The sequence below is a fragment of the Etheostoma cragini genome, chromosome 11 (genome assembly GCF_013103735.1).
Source record: "Etheostoma cragini isolate CJK2018 chromosome 11, CSU_Ecrag_1.0, whole genome shotgun sequence".
Classification (NCBI taxonomy): Eukaryota; Metazoa; Chordata; class Actinopteri; order Perciformes; family Percidae; genus Etheostoma; species Etheostoma cragini.
In genome coordinates, this window is record NC_048417.1 from 10,159,592 (window position 1) to 10,173,312 (window position 13,721).

The following is a 13,721-nucleotide window of genomic DNA, read 5'->3' on the forward strand; positions in this document are numbered from 1 at the left end:
AAGTCTCTATACGTTAATGTATTTGTTCGCACGATGACCCGATAGGCAGCTGCAGATTTTTCTGATCAAAACATTTCTTTCTGTGATCTGTTTAAATGTTTTGTTTATATATATATATATCTATGTATCCACTTGCATATGCAAAGAGCCTGACTATGTGAGTTTTGCAGTTTGGCACCACCGAGGAAAGGGTAGACTAAATAATCTTTAGATTTTCCTAGTCTCTCCTTAGTTGCACAAGAGTTAGCCTTTTAATTTAGAAAATTTGTGTGTGTGCGTGTATTTTTATATATATATATATATATATATATATATTTTTTTTTTTTTTTTTTTTTTTTTTATTGTATACAATACATGATCCATTTAAGGATCTAGCTTGACTATGGACCATAAAGTCGTTAATATAAAACAACCAAAGGCCAACAGTGACTGTAGGTCATTTAATGGAAATCTCACCACTCATTAATGACACAGTATATACTTTGCGAAACAGAGAACCTGGTTTATTACCATTCAACTCCATCCACCACAGATATTACAGAGCAGATTCACAAGTATTAAGCTTTTTTATGTAACAGCAGCTTTTTTTCCCCCCACACTCCGTTCCCCTGACCCCCGAGCCCCCTGCCTCCTACTAGGGAAAAGCATTACAGGTGCACAATTTTATTTGGTGTGAAGACTGGCTCCTCAAATCATTCAGCTGTAATAGGTCTCTCTGTGAGGTGTTTTGTTTGTTTTTGTATTTCTGTAGGATTTTGGTACTTTTTTTGCTGACAGAGCTGCAAATAGGATTTATATCCACTATCATTCACTGCAGGCGCCAGGCTTCTTCTCATATCCAGACAACAGAAGAGATCTGACATTTACAAGAGGGGGAATTACAACTGTCTACTGTATAAAAATGTACAGTGGCTTTATTGACATACATTCCATAGGTTAAACAGCTGCAAAATAGGAGGCACACCCAGTATTGCACTTCATTAAAAGTTCTGGCTCAAAACATAACCCAGAATATCAAACAAAACTGAAGTGAAGAGTAGCAACTTCGGAATACAGCTATTTTGAATAGTATCATTATATACAAGATTAGATAAATCGTACACTATTTTCCTCCCAAACATAATATTCTTAACAGTCTTATCCACCTTCTTTTTTTGTCCGTCAACCCATGATGCACTTGACAGTGGAGAATACTGTACAATATTACGAAAAAAGTTTACATACAACAATATTTTAAATTTATAGTTAGGAAGCTGCCTGTTCCTTTTTTTAACCCACGCTGATCCACAGTTTCCTTTGAGCAAATGTATTTCATGTTCAATGTTTAATCTTGTATTGTTCCACTTCAGTGATCAGGAGGTGTGCAACGTCTATAGAAGCCGAGGGAATACAACGGCTGCATGCAAACACGTCACAAGATTTCTTTTTTCTTCTTTTTTAAAATTCTATTGTTTTTTTCATTCAGGTTACTCAGAATCTGAAGGAACCCATAGCTTGTGTTGTAGCAGAGCCCAGATACTGATGTTAGTAGAAGAGCAGACCTGAGGACTCTTGGTGTAGGGCAGAACCTGGTCCAGTGTCCAGGAGACTTGACAATGCAAGAGCCAAGCTTCACAGCTGAGCTTCAGCAGCAGCCAGAAATCACAGTAGACAAACTGGTTTTTAGAATTAGTCTTGTTTAGAAGGTGTGAGCATTTCTGCACACCCCACAGCCCAGGGCGAACTCCTCCCCCGTTGGTGGGTGAACCACATGCAAAGGACACTCAGTACCCTCCAACTGCTTGCCTTTGGGACCTGTGATAGAATGGACAAGGGTGACATCCCACATGTTTTTTTTAACATTTATTTCTGTCTGGTCTTTGTTGTCAAAATGATTAAAACATTTCAAAAAGTGTAGTCAATAAAATTGTTAAGCACCTGCAGGACAATGGGGCAGTTCTTCCTTGGGGACACTGGTCATCCTCTGGAAGTCATCATGGCACGCGTTGCAGAAGTGGGTGGTGCCAAAGCAGAAGAAAACAGCCACCGAGCAGCAGTACCGGCATTTATACTCCAGAAAGTCTGTGCCATGCTTGGAGCACATCTAGGGGCAAGTCAACAAGAATCATCAGGGGAAGAGTAAATATAAGCATCATTTTGAACACATTTTTGGAAAAATACTTATTTGCCTTCTTGGAAAAAGTGACCCACCTGAGCCCGGGAGACATCTGAGCATGCTCCACAGATCAGCTCACTGGGATCGTAGTCATCTCCCTGTCCGGCCTCCGCATCGCAGCGAGCCTCTCCCCCAAAATATGCCTGGAAAATAAGGGCAAACATCAATTTTCAAACCCTAAACAACATATACATTTTTTCAACCTTTATTAATTCAGGGAAGGTTTACTAAGAGGCAGCTTTTTTTTTTGCAGGAACGTCCTGATCACATTCACACAGTTACACATTTATACCTGGAAGCTTCCCAGTACAAACACAGTCTAAACTGCTGGCCACTGAGCAGCTTCACTGGAGTAGTTGGAGGTTAAGGCTTTGCTCAAGGGCACCAACTGGTGGAAATGAGGGAGGGACAAGCGCTGCTCTTTCACTTTCCCCAACCAGATTTTATCTTGTCGGTCTGGCAATTGAACAGACAATTGAACCACAAGCTCAACCTTTACCTTTACCACTCTAACCTTTAGGCCACCACTGCCCCCTGGCAGTTAAATTGAAAATGACTGGTTCTTGCACTTGTACCTTCTTGCATTTGTAGCAGACATAGTATGCATATCTGTTCATGGCAAAGCCTGCAGGGTCGTTGTGGAAACGTGCTCCTGGTGTTGTTATAGCCTCACTCTTATGTAGACCCTCATACTCCAGCCTCATCAGAGCCTTTCTCCTCACATCCTCATAGAGCTCCTTAATGGGGTCCAGTAGGTCCTTGATCACCGAGTGATTGATTTTGTTCTGGAGGCAAACAAGGAAACAAACCAGTCCATTTTATTAAAGGTAGTTCTGTTGAGTTCATTGTATGTGTCAAGTAAACAATGACAGTGAATAGAGCAGTCAGACTGAGCTTGCTCAACAAACAAATTTCAGCAAACTGAGCTGAATCAACTTCAGTGTGTGGTAAAAGAAATTTTGCAAGCTCTTTGTTGCCAATTTAATCTCTCAGGTAACACCTCACCTTGCAGATGGGACACAACATAAACCCAAACGTAATTCGGGGTCCGAGCCAGCGATTTTCCAGAACACGGCGAGTACACTGAAGGTGGAACACGTGAGTGCAGTCCAGCTGAGAACAGAACAAAAAGTTAAACATCAAATGAGAAAATAAACTGAAGTGAAACTATTCCGCCTAAAGGACACTTATATTTAGAGCTACCTGTACTGCAGGAGCAGCAGAGAGGGCCTCTGTGAAGCAGATCATACACATGTCGTCTGCATCCTGTTTCAGACATCCAGTGTTCTTGTCACAGCCATGCAGACATGGAAGACAGGCTTCCTCATTCTTGACTCCTCCACAGGGGTGTCCACAAGTGTGAGTTTTACTGCAGGCCAGTTTAGCGTACTCCTGAGGGAGACAACATCAGAGAAACTGGTGAGGCTTAGGAATTACAGTACTTAGAAAATATACAATTTACAACATAGTGTCCATTGCTTTATAAGCGTCTTGTGTGTAGGTTGGTTCACTCTGAAGTGGGTGGACAACGCCTCATCCATAACTTGTAAGACTCATCACAGATCATTCTTTTTGAGGTAATCAAAGAAGTTTAGGGCTTCAAAGGAGGGGATGCATCAGCTCCCTCAGACTGTGCTTGAATCCATACCCATCTTTTCCGTAATAAAGCTTCCTTTACTCATGCTACCAAATGCACCCTTGTTAAGATGACAGTACAGCCAATTTTGGACTATGGTGATATTATCTACAAAATGGCACCAAACACAGCCCTAAAAAAACTTGACACAATCTATCATTCAGCCATTCGTTTTGCTACTAATGCACCCTTTCACACTCATCATTGTGACCTGTACAATCGGGTGGGATGGCCCTCCCTTTATACCCGGCGGCTACATCATTGGTTTCTCTTTATATACAAGACGATCCTGGGCAAGCACACCTCCCTATTTGTTATCTCTTCTTCATGCCGTTCATAATACTTATCACACAAGATCGAGTAATTTGATCAAATTTAGTACCCCTCCTACCTCTACTACCTTTGGACGTAATGCCTTCCGCTTTGCAGCAGTACACGACTGGAATATACTACAAAATACCTTGAAACTTACATCTCTGATCCCAATCTCCCCCTTTAATCAAAACCTCCAAAATTACATTGTTGACTCTTGTTCCTGCTGACAATTATGAACCATATTTATACACACATATTTAAGCACTTATTCTTTTTCTTTCTTCGTTGATTGTCTTTTTTAATTCAGTTGCTTGTTTTATGTGTTATGCGTTTGACTATGTAAAGTTGTACAGTATGTTTATCTCTTTTTAATTTGGTTGCTTGTTCTATGTGTCATGTGTTTGACGATGTAAAGTTTTACAGTATGTTCCTATTTATTTCTGTAGCCTCTTGGCCAGGTCATGTTTGTAAATGAGAAGTGGTTCTCAAACAGTTTACCTGGATAAATAAAGGTTAAAAAAAAAAGAATTATACATATTTCACAATGTTTCTATTCTTCTCCTCAGGAATTAGAATCTAGTCACTTAACACAAATATCCTTAGGTTGGGGAATATGATCTGTATTTTCAATTAGGTACGGTGTTTGCTTTTGGTGGGGTTTTTTCTTCTTTTTTTATACTGCTTTTATTGTTTTGTATACATGTGTATATTGTGGTATATTACACTGTAGTATTTTTAGAGCTTTAACTTCTCTATCAAAACAAAAAGCAACCAGGTGGTCACAGTTTTAACAGATGACTACACAGATGACCAGAAATTAATTCTTTCATTCAAAGACATATATGATAATTGGTTAAGTTGTCTTCTGAACAGTTCATGATTAGTACCTGGCAGTCTGGGTCTGAGCAGACACTGCCCACTGCTGAAAGCTCGGTCCCATTCCTCGTACCACAGAACCTGCAGGCATCTGAGCTGCTGGAAGCTGGTTTACCTGCAAAAATAAATAAATAAAAAACAAATTACAAAACTTAAGCAGTTTTATCAATTACAAATTTGCAGCAAGTCATACTCAAAAAAAGCACAGAGGTATGCTCTGTTTCTATGTTACCTGTGTGCTCTCTGAACTCCACCATAGCCTTCATAGTCTTTGAGTCAGCCAGAGCCATGAGCCAAAAGAGCTTGGTCCTCCCACATCCTTCATGAAGATCCACTTTTATGGCTTCCTCTTCCTCCTTGAACACCTGAAAGCAGCCATCAATACAGGATCAAACACCTGCTCATTCTGCTCCATATTCCTTGTGCAGATTGTTTCACACTATCCAACTTATCAGCAGTTAACACTACTGGAAGAAACATCATGCTAACAACCAATACTAACCTGTCTCTGATGAGAGCGCGTGCGTCGGTGCAGGTGAAGGAAGCGGTCACAGTCGGTGCAGAGGTTGCCGCACATGTTACACAGGATGATGGCTGCTGTCTCACCGTCATCATGATTGTCACACATGGGCTGTGGATAAAAAGAGGAGTAAGTCAATTTGTTACTGTCAATTATTTTCATTCAGTGTAGCTCTTGGCCTTTTCCATCCTTCTCACCATCTGTTTCTGCTGTCCATCTTTGCCCATCCAGCGACCAGAGGACAGCCTGTCAACATGGTCCTGGTCCAGCACACACAGAGAAGCTAAGGCCAGCCACAGCTATGAGAGAGAACAGGATATGATATGTTAATAACTAATACCCAGTATTTGTAAACATAGATACATGCTTTGCATATGATGACATATGAGTACATACCCTTGTGGTGGCGATGCAGCGTACAGGAGACCGATGCTCCTCCTCCATTTTGGTCAGGGCTATGATGGTCTCAGCAATTGCATTTTTGGTGACTCTGGACCAACCATCTGAAAGGTGACCCTAAAAACCGCAAAATACTGTCTTAGGAGGTACTTTTCCATGTTTAATACAACACAAAAAAACATGATATTTAGAACAAAAATGGCAAATATTGTTCTACATGCTATGTGAGTTGAAAGGGTGGCTCATTCAGGTCAGTGACCAACATAACCACACAACCTTTCCAGGCAGAGGAGCAGTTCAGCTCTGTGTCTCCATGGAAGATGTAAGACACAGCAGCTGTATGATAAGACAGTGCTGGTCGCCTTGCCAAGGCCAAAGAGAAAGTTACACTTTATTTACTTAGAGGGTTCAGTTAAACTTAACGCTCCGGCATAAGTTTAAATACACCTTCACGAAGACAGGAACTTCAGAAGTTGCGATGGCTCCCCACTGTACTGTGTAATCCTAAATTCTCCTCAATTGGGAATTCATTAAATGCTTCTGTGTAACTGATCAAAATCTCCCAAACCTTTGTCACATTTGTGAAATGAGTTGTGCTGCTCCTGAGTTTTTCAGGTTGCAGAAAGTTAAAAGGGAACGATTTACAGATTTAAACAACAAAAACTTACAGCTGCCATGTCTTTAACCAACTTTATGATGATCTCTGCTATCTGGGGAGGAGTTGAGCCTTTCATCCACCAGTGGCTCTCCCCTCTGCGGATGTAGCTGAGCATGACAGAAAGGGGTATGAAGTATGTCAGTATGAAAATACTGCCATTTGCCACAAATGATTTCTAATTAGATTTATTTAAAGTCTCATATAATAACATCTCCAAATTTGTATTACAGGCCTAGTAGAAAATAACTTGCCTGGAGTTGAAGATCATGGGCAGCGTTACAGTGGTGACTCCTTTGCCTGCAGCCATGCCGGCTGTGCCAGAGATGGTGGTGCCTTTGGCTTTCAGCTGCACAGTGAGGGCTTTTGCGATGCAGCCCAGGAACATGTCGAGGATGCAGAGCTTATTCCAGTCACCCTTTTCTGTGGAATGGATGATGTCACTGATGTCCGCTGGTGGCAGAGCCTTCACCCCGATGATGCTGGCAAGTCGCACTGGCGTAACCTCAGGAAGGACGCGTCTAAGCAATGATGTGACCTGAGGTGAGGTAAGAGCAGATGGCAAACAAGAACATAATTTGCATAGTGTTGAAGGTATTTACTTTAACATGTACACAGAGAGAAAATGCTTATGAAACACATTATTTGAAAGTATGAGCCTTAACGGCACACTAACTCTAAACCACGTCTTGGTCGGCAAGAAACACAGCAATAAGCCAGAAAATGTAGGAAAGAAGGATACTAACAGCTATCGAACAATCCATGCTTTAAAAAAAGTCTTTAGAAAATAAAAATCAACTTTGCAAATGTTTTACAATGAAGGAAATGCCCTTAATGTGTTTGTTCCTCCTGGATACACACAAGGCATTTTGTTGAGAAACTTGCACATAACTAAACCTCTAGTTACATTCTATGTGTAAACTCGCCCACCTGTCTCTGTACTCTCGGGGAAGCCGTGTGAAGCAGAGAAAAGAGGTCTTGCATGAGCGTTAGTTGCTGAGCAAGGTACTGGCGGCCAACGTTGGAGCCACTCAGAGCCAGGACCATGGACAGGAGCTCAAAGCAGTAGGCGTCTGAGGAGGCATCATCGTCACTGGGCTGAGAGTTAGCGTTCTCTTTGCTGGAGATGGCGTGCTCCCACTCCTCCCTTACACGTGTGGCCTCCATACGGATGGCCTGGACGATGTGGGCACACACCTGGGATCGAAAACACACATTAAGTAAGAGGGCTGAGATTATAATAACTCATCCTGTTGAATGGCTTGAAGAACTACAATACCTGTTTCTGAAGGTTGGTAAGTTTGCTCCTGCTGAAAATGATTCCCACCATGTGCTCTTTAAGGTCTGCGTCAGATGTTACCTATTTATAAAATGTAAAAAAGTTTATAATGTCAAGTTGAAGGTCACTAAATATTTTGTAAGTTAAACAGTACAGGTAAACTGTCACAGTGCAGACCTTGTCTTCTCCCTCGGGTGATGAAAGAAGGTTTTTCTCCTCTTGCTCTGGAGTGGGCTCTGCATCTCCACAGATAAGTTTTCCAAAGACCTAAATGTACACAACAAAGTAAACAGTAAAGTTTTCAAGAGAGTGCAGATATCTGTCCGGTGAGTTATAAAATGTGAATAAAGAATTTAGACAGACCTGTGAGGTGATGAGGCGAAACACTCGGAGAGTCTCAGCCTCACAGTTCTTTTGCTGGGCCATGCTTGCCGAGATCTGTCCTAAAATCTTGATGCTCTCTCCCTCTTTCCAACCAAGAACCTTCACCTGGCGCACCCTCAGTGTGTTCTCTGGACCTTTCAGTTCCACCTTGATCACATGATGATCCCCTCCAGGAAGCTCACTTGTCACCCAGCCCATGTGTCGCGAGTCAAGGTCAACCTAGGGATGATCAGTGTATTGGTACATATGCATGTACAACTGTAGTCTAATGTATTGCTAGATCAACCAAAGTGTACGTTATAAGAACAACCCACCAATTTCATAATTTATTGTTACTGCACTTTAAAAAAGGAGTAATTTTCTAAAAAATTCATAAACGTGATATTGCTGGACATACAGCTGCTAAGAAAATGATTGCAACACGTTGGAAGCATGGACCCTTTTCTTTCTGGAGGTTATACATATGTGTACGGCTCGTATAAGAGGAGCGCCACAGGGGACTTTAGACTCTTGGCTCAGCATGGCTGAGACCTTAAAGTCAATGTTGTAGACCTTTGCTTTTGTCCCTTGCTGCTGTCTGGGCATGTGTTTGGTCTTCTTTTGTTTGTTTGTTTGTTTGTTTGTTTGTTTGTTTGTGTGTGTCTGTTTCTGTGATGGCATCTTGCTGCTGAGCTTTGAGCTCCAGTACTGCTGTTGTGTTTTTGTTAGGTCTCCGCCTCCCCATCTTTCCTCTCTGTGTATTTTTTTCATTTTTGTACCTGATCCCCGTTCCTATGTCCCTTTGTATTATGTGTTAATTGTTTAAATATGAATAAAATTAAAAAATATTTGATCACAGAAAGTGAATCTACAGCTTTATATAGCACACCACAGGTGATCAGACTCAACATTTAACAATATTCATATAAGCACTTACTGGTTACACTGTATTCCCCCATTACTACCAAAGAAACTGACCATACCTGTTTGATTCTGCAGAGGTCTTCTATTGCTTTCCCACATAGGAATGTAACTGATGTGACTTTGTTCTGTGGATATGACAGGGTAAAATTCAACCTTTATAAATATATGGTCATTATTTCCACCCTGGTCTTAACCTTGCATTTGTACAACAACAATGCTGCAGTTTCCCCCTTACCCCAATGTCTCTGGAGTTGTCCACATGAACAGTCACATTGGAGGCGTTTATGCCTTTCACACAACTGATGCTGATGCTCTTGGTTTTGTTTTTGTCCTCATCTCCAGATTCCCAGAAGGTTTCTGTGGAGCCGTCTGTTAGGCTGCCAATCATGGCAGGGCGACTGGATGTCTTAATGTCTACTACACTTGTCAGATCCTTCAGACAGGTCACCAGGCAGAGATCCTATTATCACACAAAGTGAGGTTAGTGAATGTCAAACACAGATGAATAACAAACAATAAGACTGTTACTGTTGGTTTAATCCGTATTGACCGACAGAAGACAGATCTGATGTTTAAGTTAATAAGTGGTTAGTTTCTTGCCTGGCTCATTGCTTCATAGCCTGACTGCACGCTGATGTTGAAGCTCTCCTCGCTGTCACCATCATCTGATTTGGACAAAATATTGTTGATGTGATGGAAAACGTTGCTCTGGTGGAGGAACTGATGGTCTGACTGCTTGAACTTGAGACTCCAGCACCTGAAGGAAAAAAACAATAATAGTCATCACCAGGTCATCTCCTCTTTTACCTCTATGGCTATTAAATTTAGTACAAAATATCAAACCTATTCCCTAAAATTACAAAAAAAAGCAGAAATCCAAATCAATCCTTCTAAAAATGTTGGCTGATATAATTTTTTAACCATTCAGAAACTGTACCTAAGCGCCATCTGCTGAAGTGAGCTGCCACTAGGAAGTGACATCATGAGGTCAGAGATGGTCTGAAGGAGGCGGTGGAAGGTGTGGGGGAGAGGATGAGCTGCCTCCCCAGCAATAACAATGTCTGACAGAGGGTGTTCACAGACACCAAGGTCTCTCTCCTATAGGACACAGAGTAGAGATGTTCACAGATTACAGCAAAAACAAAGCAAAAGTAAATAATTGCTGTTGCCTTTTTGCTTTTTAGACGTTTAACCACCTATTACCTGTTCTATGTTTTCTTTTTTGCCCTTGTTCTCATCATCTTCCTCGTCTTCAGGTTCAAACGGTGATGGAGTAAGAGATGCTACAAAATGCCAAAGGATGTCGTGCAGGGAGGTGGTTTGGATCACATTGCACAGCAGCCAGTTGAATGCCTGAAAGGGACACCAAGAGGAAACAATACCAATTAGTCTTCTTACGATTTACAAACAAGTCCAAGAAGTCTATAAGCTAATTAAGCATACAAATCTAATTGATTAAGTAACAATATACAGCTAAGTAATTGCCTATGACCCTTGAGCCACTGCTGGATAAATAGCAACAATTAAAGCAAGATGAAGTAGTGAGATTCAGAGAGATATTGCAGCCCGTACCTCCAAGGCAAACACCCTGCAGGCAGACTTTCTCAGTGCATGTCTCATGGCCACTTCCAGGCCCTCCAGATCATGGTGCTGAATAACAAAGGCCAGAACAGGCCACTGGAAGTTCCTCTCCCCCTTACTGAGGGAGCCATGGGCCGAGATTAGCCTGGACAGCTCAGGAGACGGGTGCCGTAACAGGGAAGATCCCACCTCTGTATGGGGAACAGAGCAGGTTGATGTTACAGATGATGTTGGAGCTCAGTAATCCTAAAGCATTACTTCTCAAATGATCATGGGTTATTACCTGCATCACCACTATGGACCCTGCGTCTGGGCACGGCTTTGACCCGGGCTGGAGAAGGGGAGTGTTGCTTGTCATACTCAGATGCTACGACTGAGTAAGACCTCTGAAACACTGTGCGCTTAGCCGTATCGCTGTCTGTGATTGGACTGGTCTCAAGACTAAAAGAAAGAATATAAAGACAGCAAAAGACAAAGTTAAGCCTATAACACAAAGGCCCCTATTTTTACTAAGCGTACGGCGAAGTGCACGGCACAGCTGCGTTTATGGCCAAATCCACTTTTGCTAGTTTAACGGCGGATAAAGGGGCCAGATGACCTGAGAGGTCTGGGTGGGTCATAGTGTAGTAGCATATCCGGAATGTTTCGGCCCTAAACCGTTTATTGATTCATAAACTAGCAAAAGTATTTTGAAATCAATTATTTGAGGCACAGGAAGCCAGTGTATGGACTTCAGAACTGGAGTGATGTGATCTGCTTTCTTGGTCTTAGTGAGGACTCGCGTTCTGAATCAGCTACAGCTGTCTGATTGATTTTTTTAGGGAGACCTGTAAAGACACCATTGCAGTAGTCAAGTCTACTGAAGATTAAAGCATGGACAAGTTTTTCCAAATCCTGCTAAGACATAAGTCCTTTAACTCTTGATATAATCTTAATCATTAATTGTCTTAATGTGGCTGTTAAAATTAAGGTCAGAGTCCATGACTACACCAAGATTTCTGGCTTTGTCTGTTGATTTTAACATTGTTGTTTGAAGCTGAGCGAAGATTTTTAATCGTTCCTCTTTTGTTCCAATAACAAGAAAGTTCTGGCACATCCAGCCATTAGTTTGTTTGATGCACTTAGTCAGTTTTTGTATTGGACTATTGTACCCTGGCAGAGGGGACAGCGCTTTCTCAGTAGCAGGTCTTAAGCTCTGGAACTCTCTTCCTCTCAACATTAGAGTAGCTTCCTCTATTGAGAGTTTTAAATTACTTTTAAAAACTCATCTTTTTGCACTGGCTTTTAACATAAGCTGAGCTGTGTCATTTTATTGTTATTGATTTGAGCAAAGTTTTTTTTAGACTTCATCCCTACTGCCTCCATAGGCTCAAATGGGTAATAAGAGAGGACGTCCAACTCGACCGACAAGTCCCATAGAGAAGCTAGGGGCTTGGAAACTGGGAGCTTGAGGCATGCCCCTTTCCTTAAACGACAAACTAAGGGATATTGCCCTGCGGGCTTATCCCCAAAACACACGCGGCAGACAGCAGCGAGGTACACCTTAATTGTGGAGAAAGTTTTTCCTTCATCCATCAGGTACTGCAGGAAACACAGTAGGTTCACCACAGAACACTGAAAAAGGATTGTATCCTATGTTCGCACCACACCTCAAAAATCCGCCACCTTCCGCTGTAAAGAGAGCGGGTGGACGCTGCCCTTGAGCTCTGAATGGTGTCAATGACCTGTTCTGGCAGGGCTGATGCATTCAGGTTCCAGAGCGCTGCGAGGTGGTACATTTTCCCGCCCGCGTGGGAGAGTAGGTCTCTGCATCTGGGGAGAGGCCATGGCTCTACCACCAGGAGCTGTATTATCTATTATATGAGGAGGCATGGCCCCAGCACAGTTCGACTTGTCTGTAACAGACAGACATGGTGTCATTGGAGCTTCCATAGTTTGTCACGCTGAGGCCATTCCCATAGTTAAACACACAAAAAACTTAGAAAAAGAACTACCTATTTGTATGGTATATATCTGCAATGGCAAAAAGTCATTACCTACTGGTCTGCTCTGAACATGGGGAAAAACTTTAATCTCTCAAAAAGTAACATTGTACTAAGATGTGTTACCTGGGGGGCATTGACTTCATGTTGTTCTCTGGCTCCTCAAACACATTGGGACAGGCATCAGGGGTGACTGAAATGTAAGGTGCAGGAACAGATGTTGAGCGCAAATACCTCATCTCATCTTGGAAAAGGTTATCGTCTTGGTAGGCCCCAAAGTTCTCAGTTTGTTGCCTGAGGGATGAGAGCAGATTGAGAGAGACTCATATCATTATGCAAGCACATCTTACTGTATGGTTTTCTTATCTATATATAAAAACTATTAACGGAGCTGTCAGCTACCTAGCTAGTGTCTGAAGGTAGAGGCAGCCAATTTTATTGGGAAGTTCGTCCGACACGCCCTCCTTGAGGCTGGGAAGCAGCTGGGAGTGCAGGGGCCGGGGAGGGTGATGGCAAAGCATGCTGGGCTCGGCAGCACTGCTGAGAGAAAGCAGGAACAAAGCGTTTGCCCGAATCACCTGGTGGGCCTCCATAGTGGGCAGTGCCCTTGGAGTCTTCACCTGCAGGGGTTTCTTCCTAGATTGCTTCACCTGGCAAAAAACAGCAGAAAGATAAACAGATTAGTTTTGATTCAAGTCTACAAAGTCAGTATGATGTAAGAAGCTGACGTGGCTTCAGTAAAAGATTGAGACACGTTTAAGCACTGAAGCCTCGCAAAAGTAGGCTACCTTCTCTCTGGCGGCAGTCTGTTTCTCTCTCAGGTATTTTTCCCGACAGCGATCACACACCAGGTACCAGGTGCTGCCTCCTATGCCTCCATCTCCACAGTTTCCAGCCCAACCACCACAGAAGTGGCCAATGCTGTTGTAGCCCTGGCCTCCAGCATAGCGGCCACAACCTGCCACAGAAATACCAAGAAGGGATGTTTTATATGCATAGAGTACATTACCCAGTAAAATACAGTACCCTTATTTAA

At 42.4% G+C, this 13,721-nt stretch overlaps 1 protein-coding gene across 23 annotated transcripts in view; it reads right to left on the minus strand.

Annotated features, from left to right (window-relative positions):
- Positions 1-478: 478 nt before the first annotated feature.
- mycbp2 (MYC binding protein 2) overlaps positions 479-13,721 on the minus strand; it is a 68,558-nt gene continuing 55,315 nt past the window's right edge. For all 23 annotated transcript variants that reach the window (XM_034886381.1, XM_034886386.1, XM_034886385.1 and 20 more), the window contains 27 exons: positions 13,474-13,643; positions 13,088-13,335; positions 12,812-12,979; positions 10,987-11,144; positions 10,695-10,894; positions 10,326-10,475; positions 10,060-10,220; positions 9,723-9,879; positions 9,358-9,582; positions 9,182-9,247; positions 8,199-8,438; positions 8,013-8,102; positions 7,836-7,916; positions 7,487-7,753; positions 6,811-7,094; positions 6,570-6,666; positions 5,899-6,018; positions 5,700-5,801; positions 5,485-5,613; positions 5,215-5,347; positions 4,994-5,097; positions 3,359-3,547; positions 3,161-3,268; positions 2,731-2,940; positions 2,191-2,298; positions 1,918-2,083; positions 479-1,794 (listed from right to left, as the gene is read on the minus strand). In XM_034886381.1, coding sequence (XP_034742272.1) covers positions 1,679-1,794; positions 1,918-2,083; positions 2,191-2,298; positions 2,731-2,940; positions 3,161-3,268; positions 3,359-3,547; positions 4,994-5,097; positions 5,215-5,347; positions 5,485-5,613; positions 5,700-5,801; positions 5,899-6,018; positions 6,570-6,666; positions 6,811-7,094; positions 7,487-7,753; positions 7,836-7,916; positions 8,013-8,102; positions 8,199-8,438; positions 9,182-9,247; positions 9,358-9,582; positions 9,723-9,879; positions 10,060-10,220; positions 10,326-10,475; positions 10,695-10,894; positions 10,987-11,144; positions 12,812-12,979; positions 13,088-13,335; positions 13,474-13,643 — 4,247 coding nt within the window. In that variant the 3' untranslated portion in view covers positions 479-1,678. The remainder of the gene's footprint in view (positions 1,795-1,917; positions 2,084-2,190; positions 2,299-2,730; positions 2,941-3,160; positions 3,269-3,358; positions 3,548-4,993; positions 5,098-5,214; positions 5,348-5,484; positions 5,614-5,699; positions 5,802-5,898; positions 6,019-6,569; positions 6,667-6,810; positions 7,095-7,486; positions 7,754-7,835; positions 7,917-8,012; positions 8,103-8,198; positions 8,439-9,181; positions 9,248-9,357; positions 9,583-9,722; positions 9,880-10,059; positions 10,221-10,325; positions 10,476-10,694; positions 10,895-10,986; positions 11,145-12,811; positions 12,980-13,087; positions 13,336-13,473; positions 13,644-13,721) is intronic.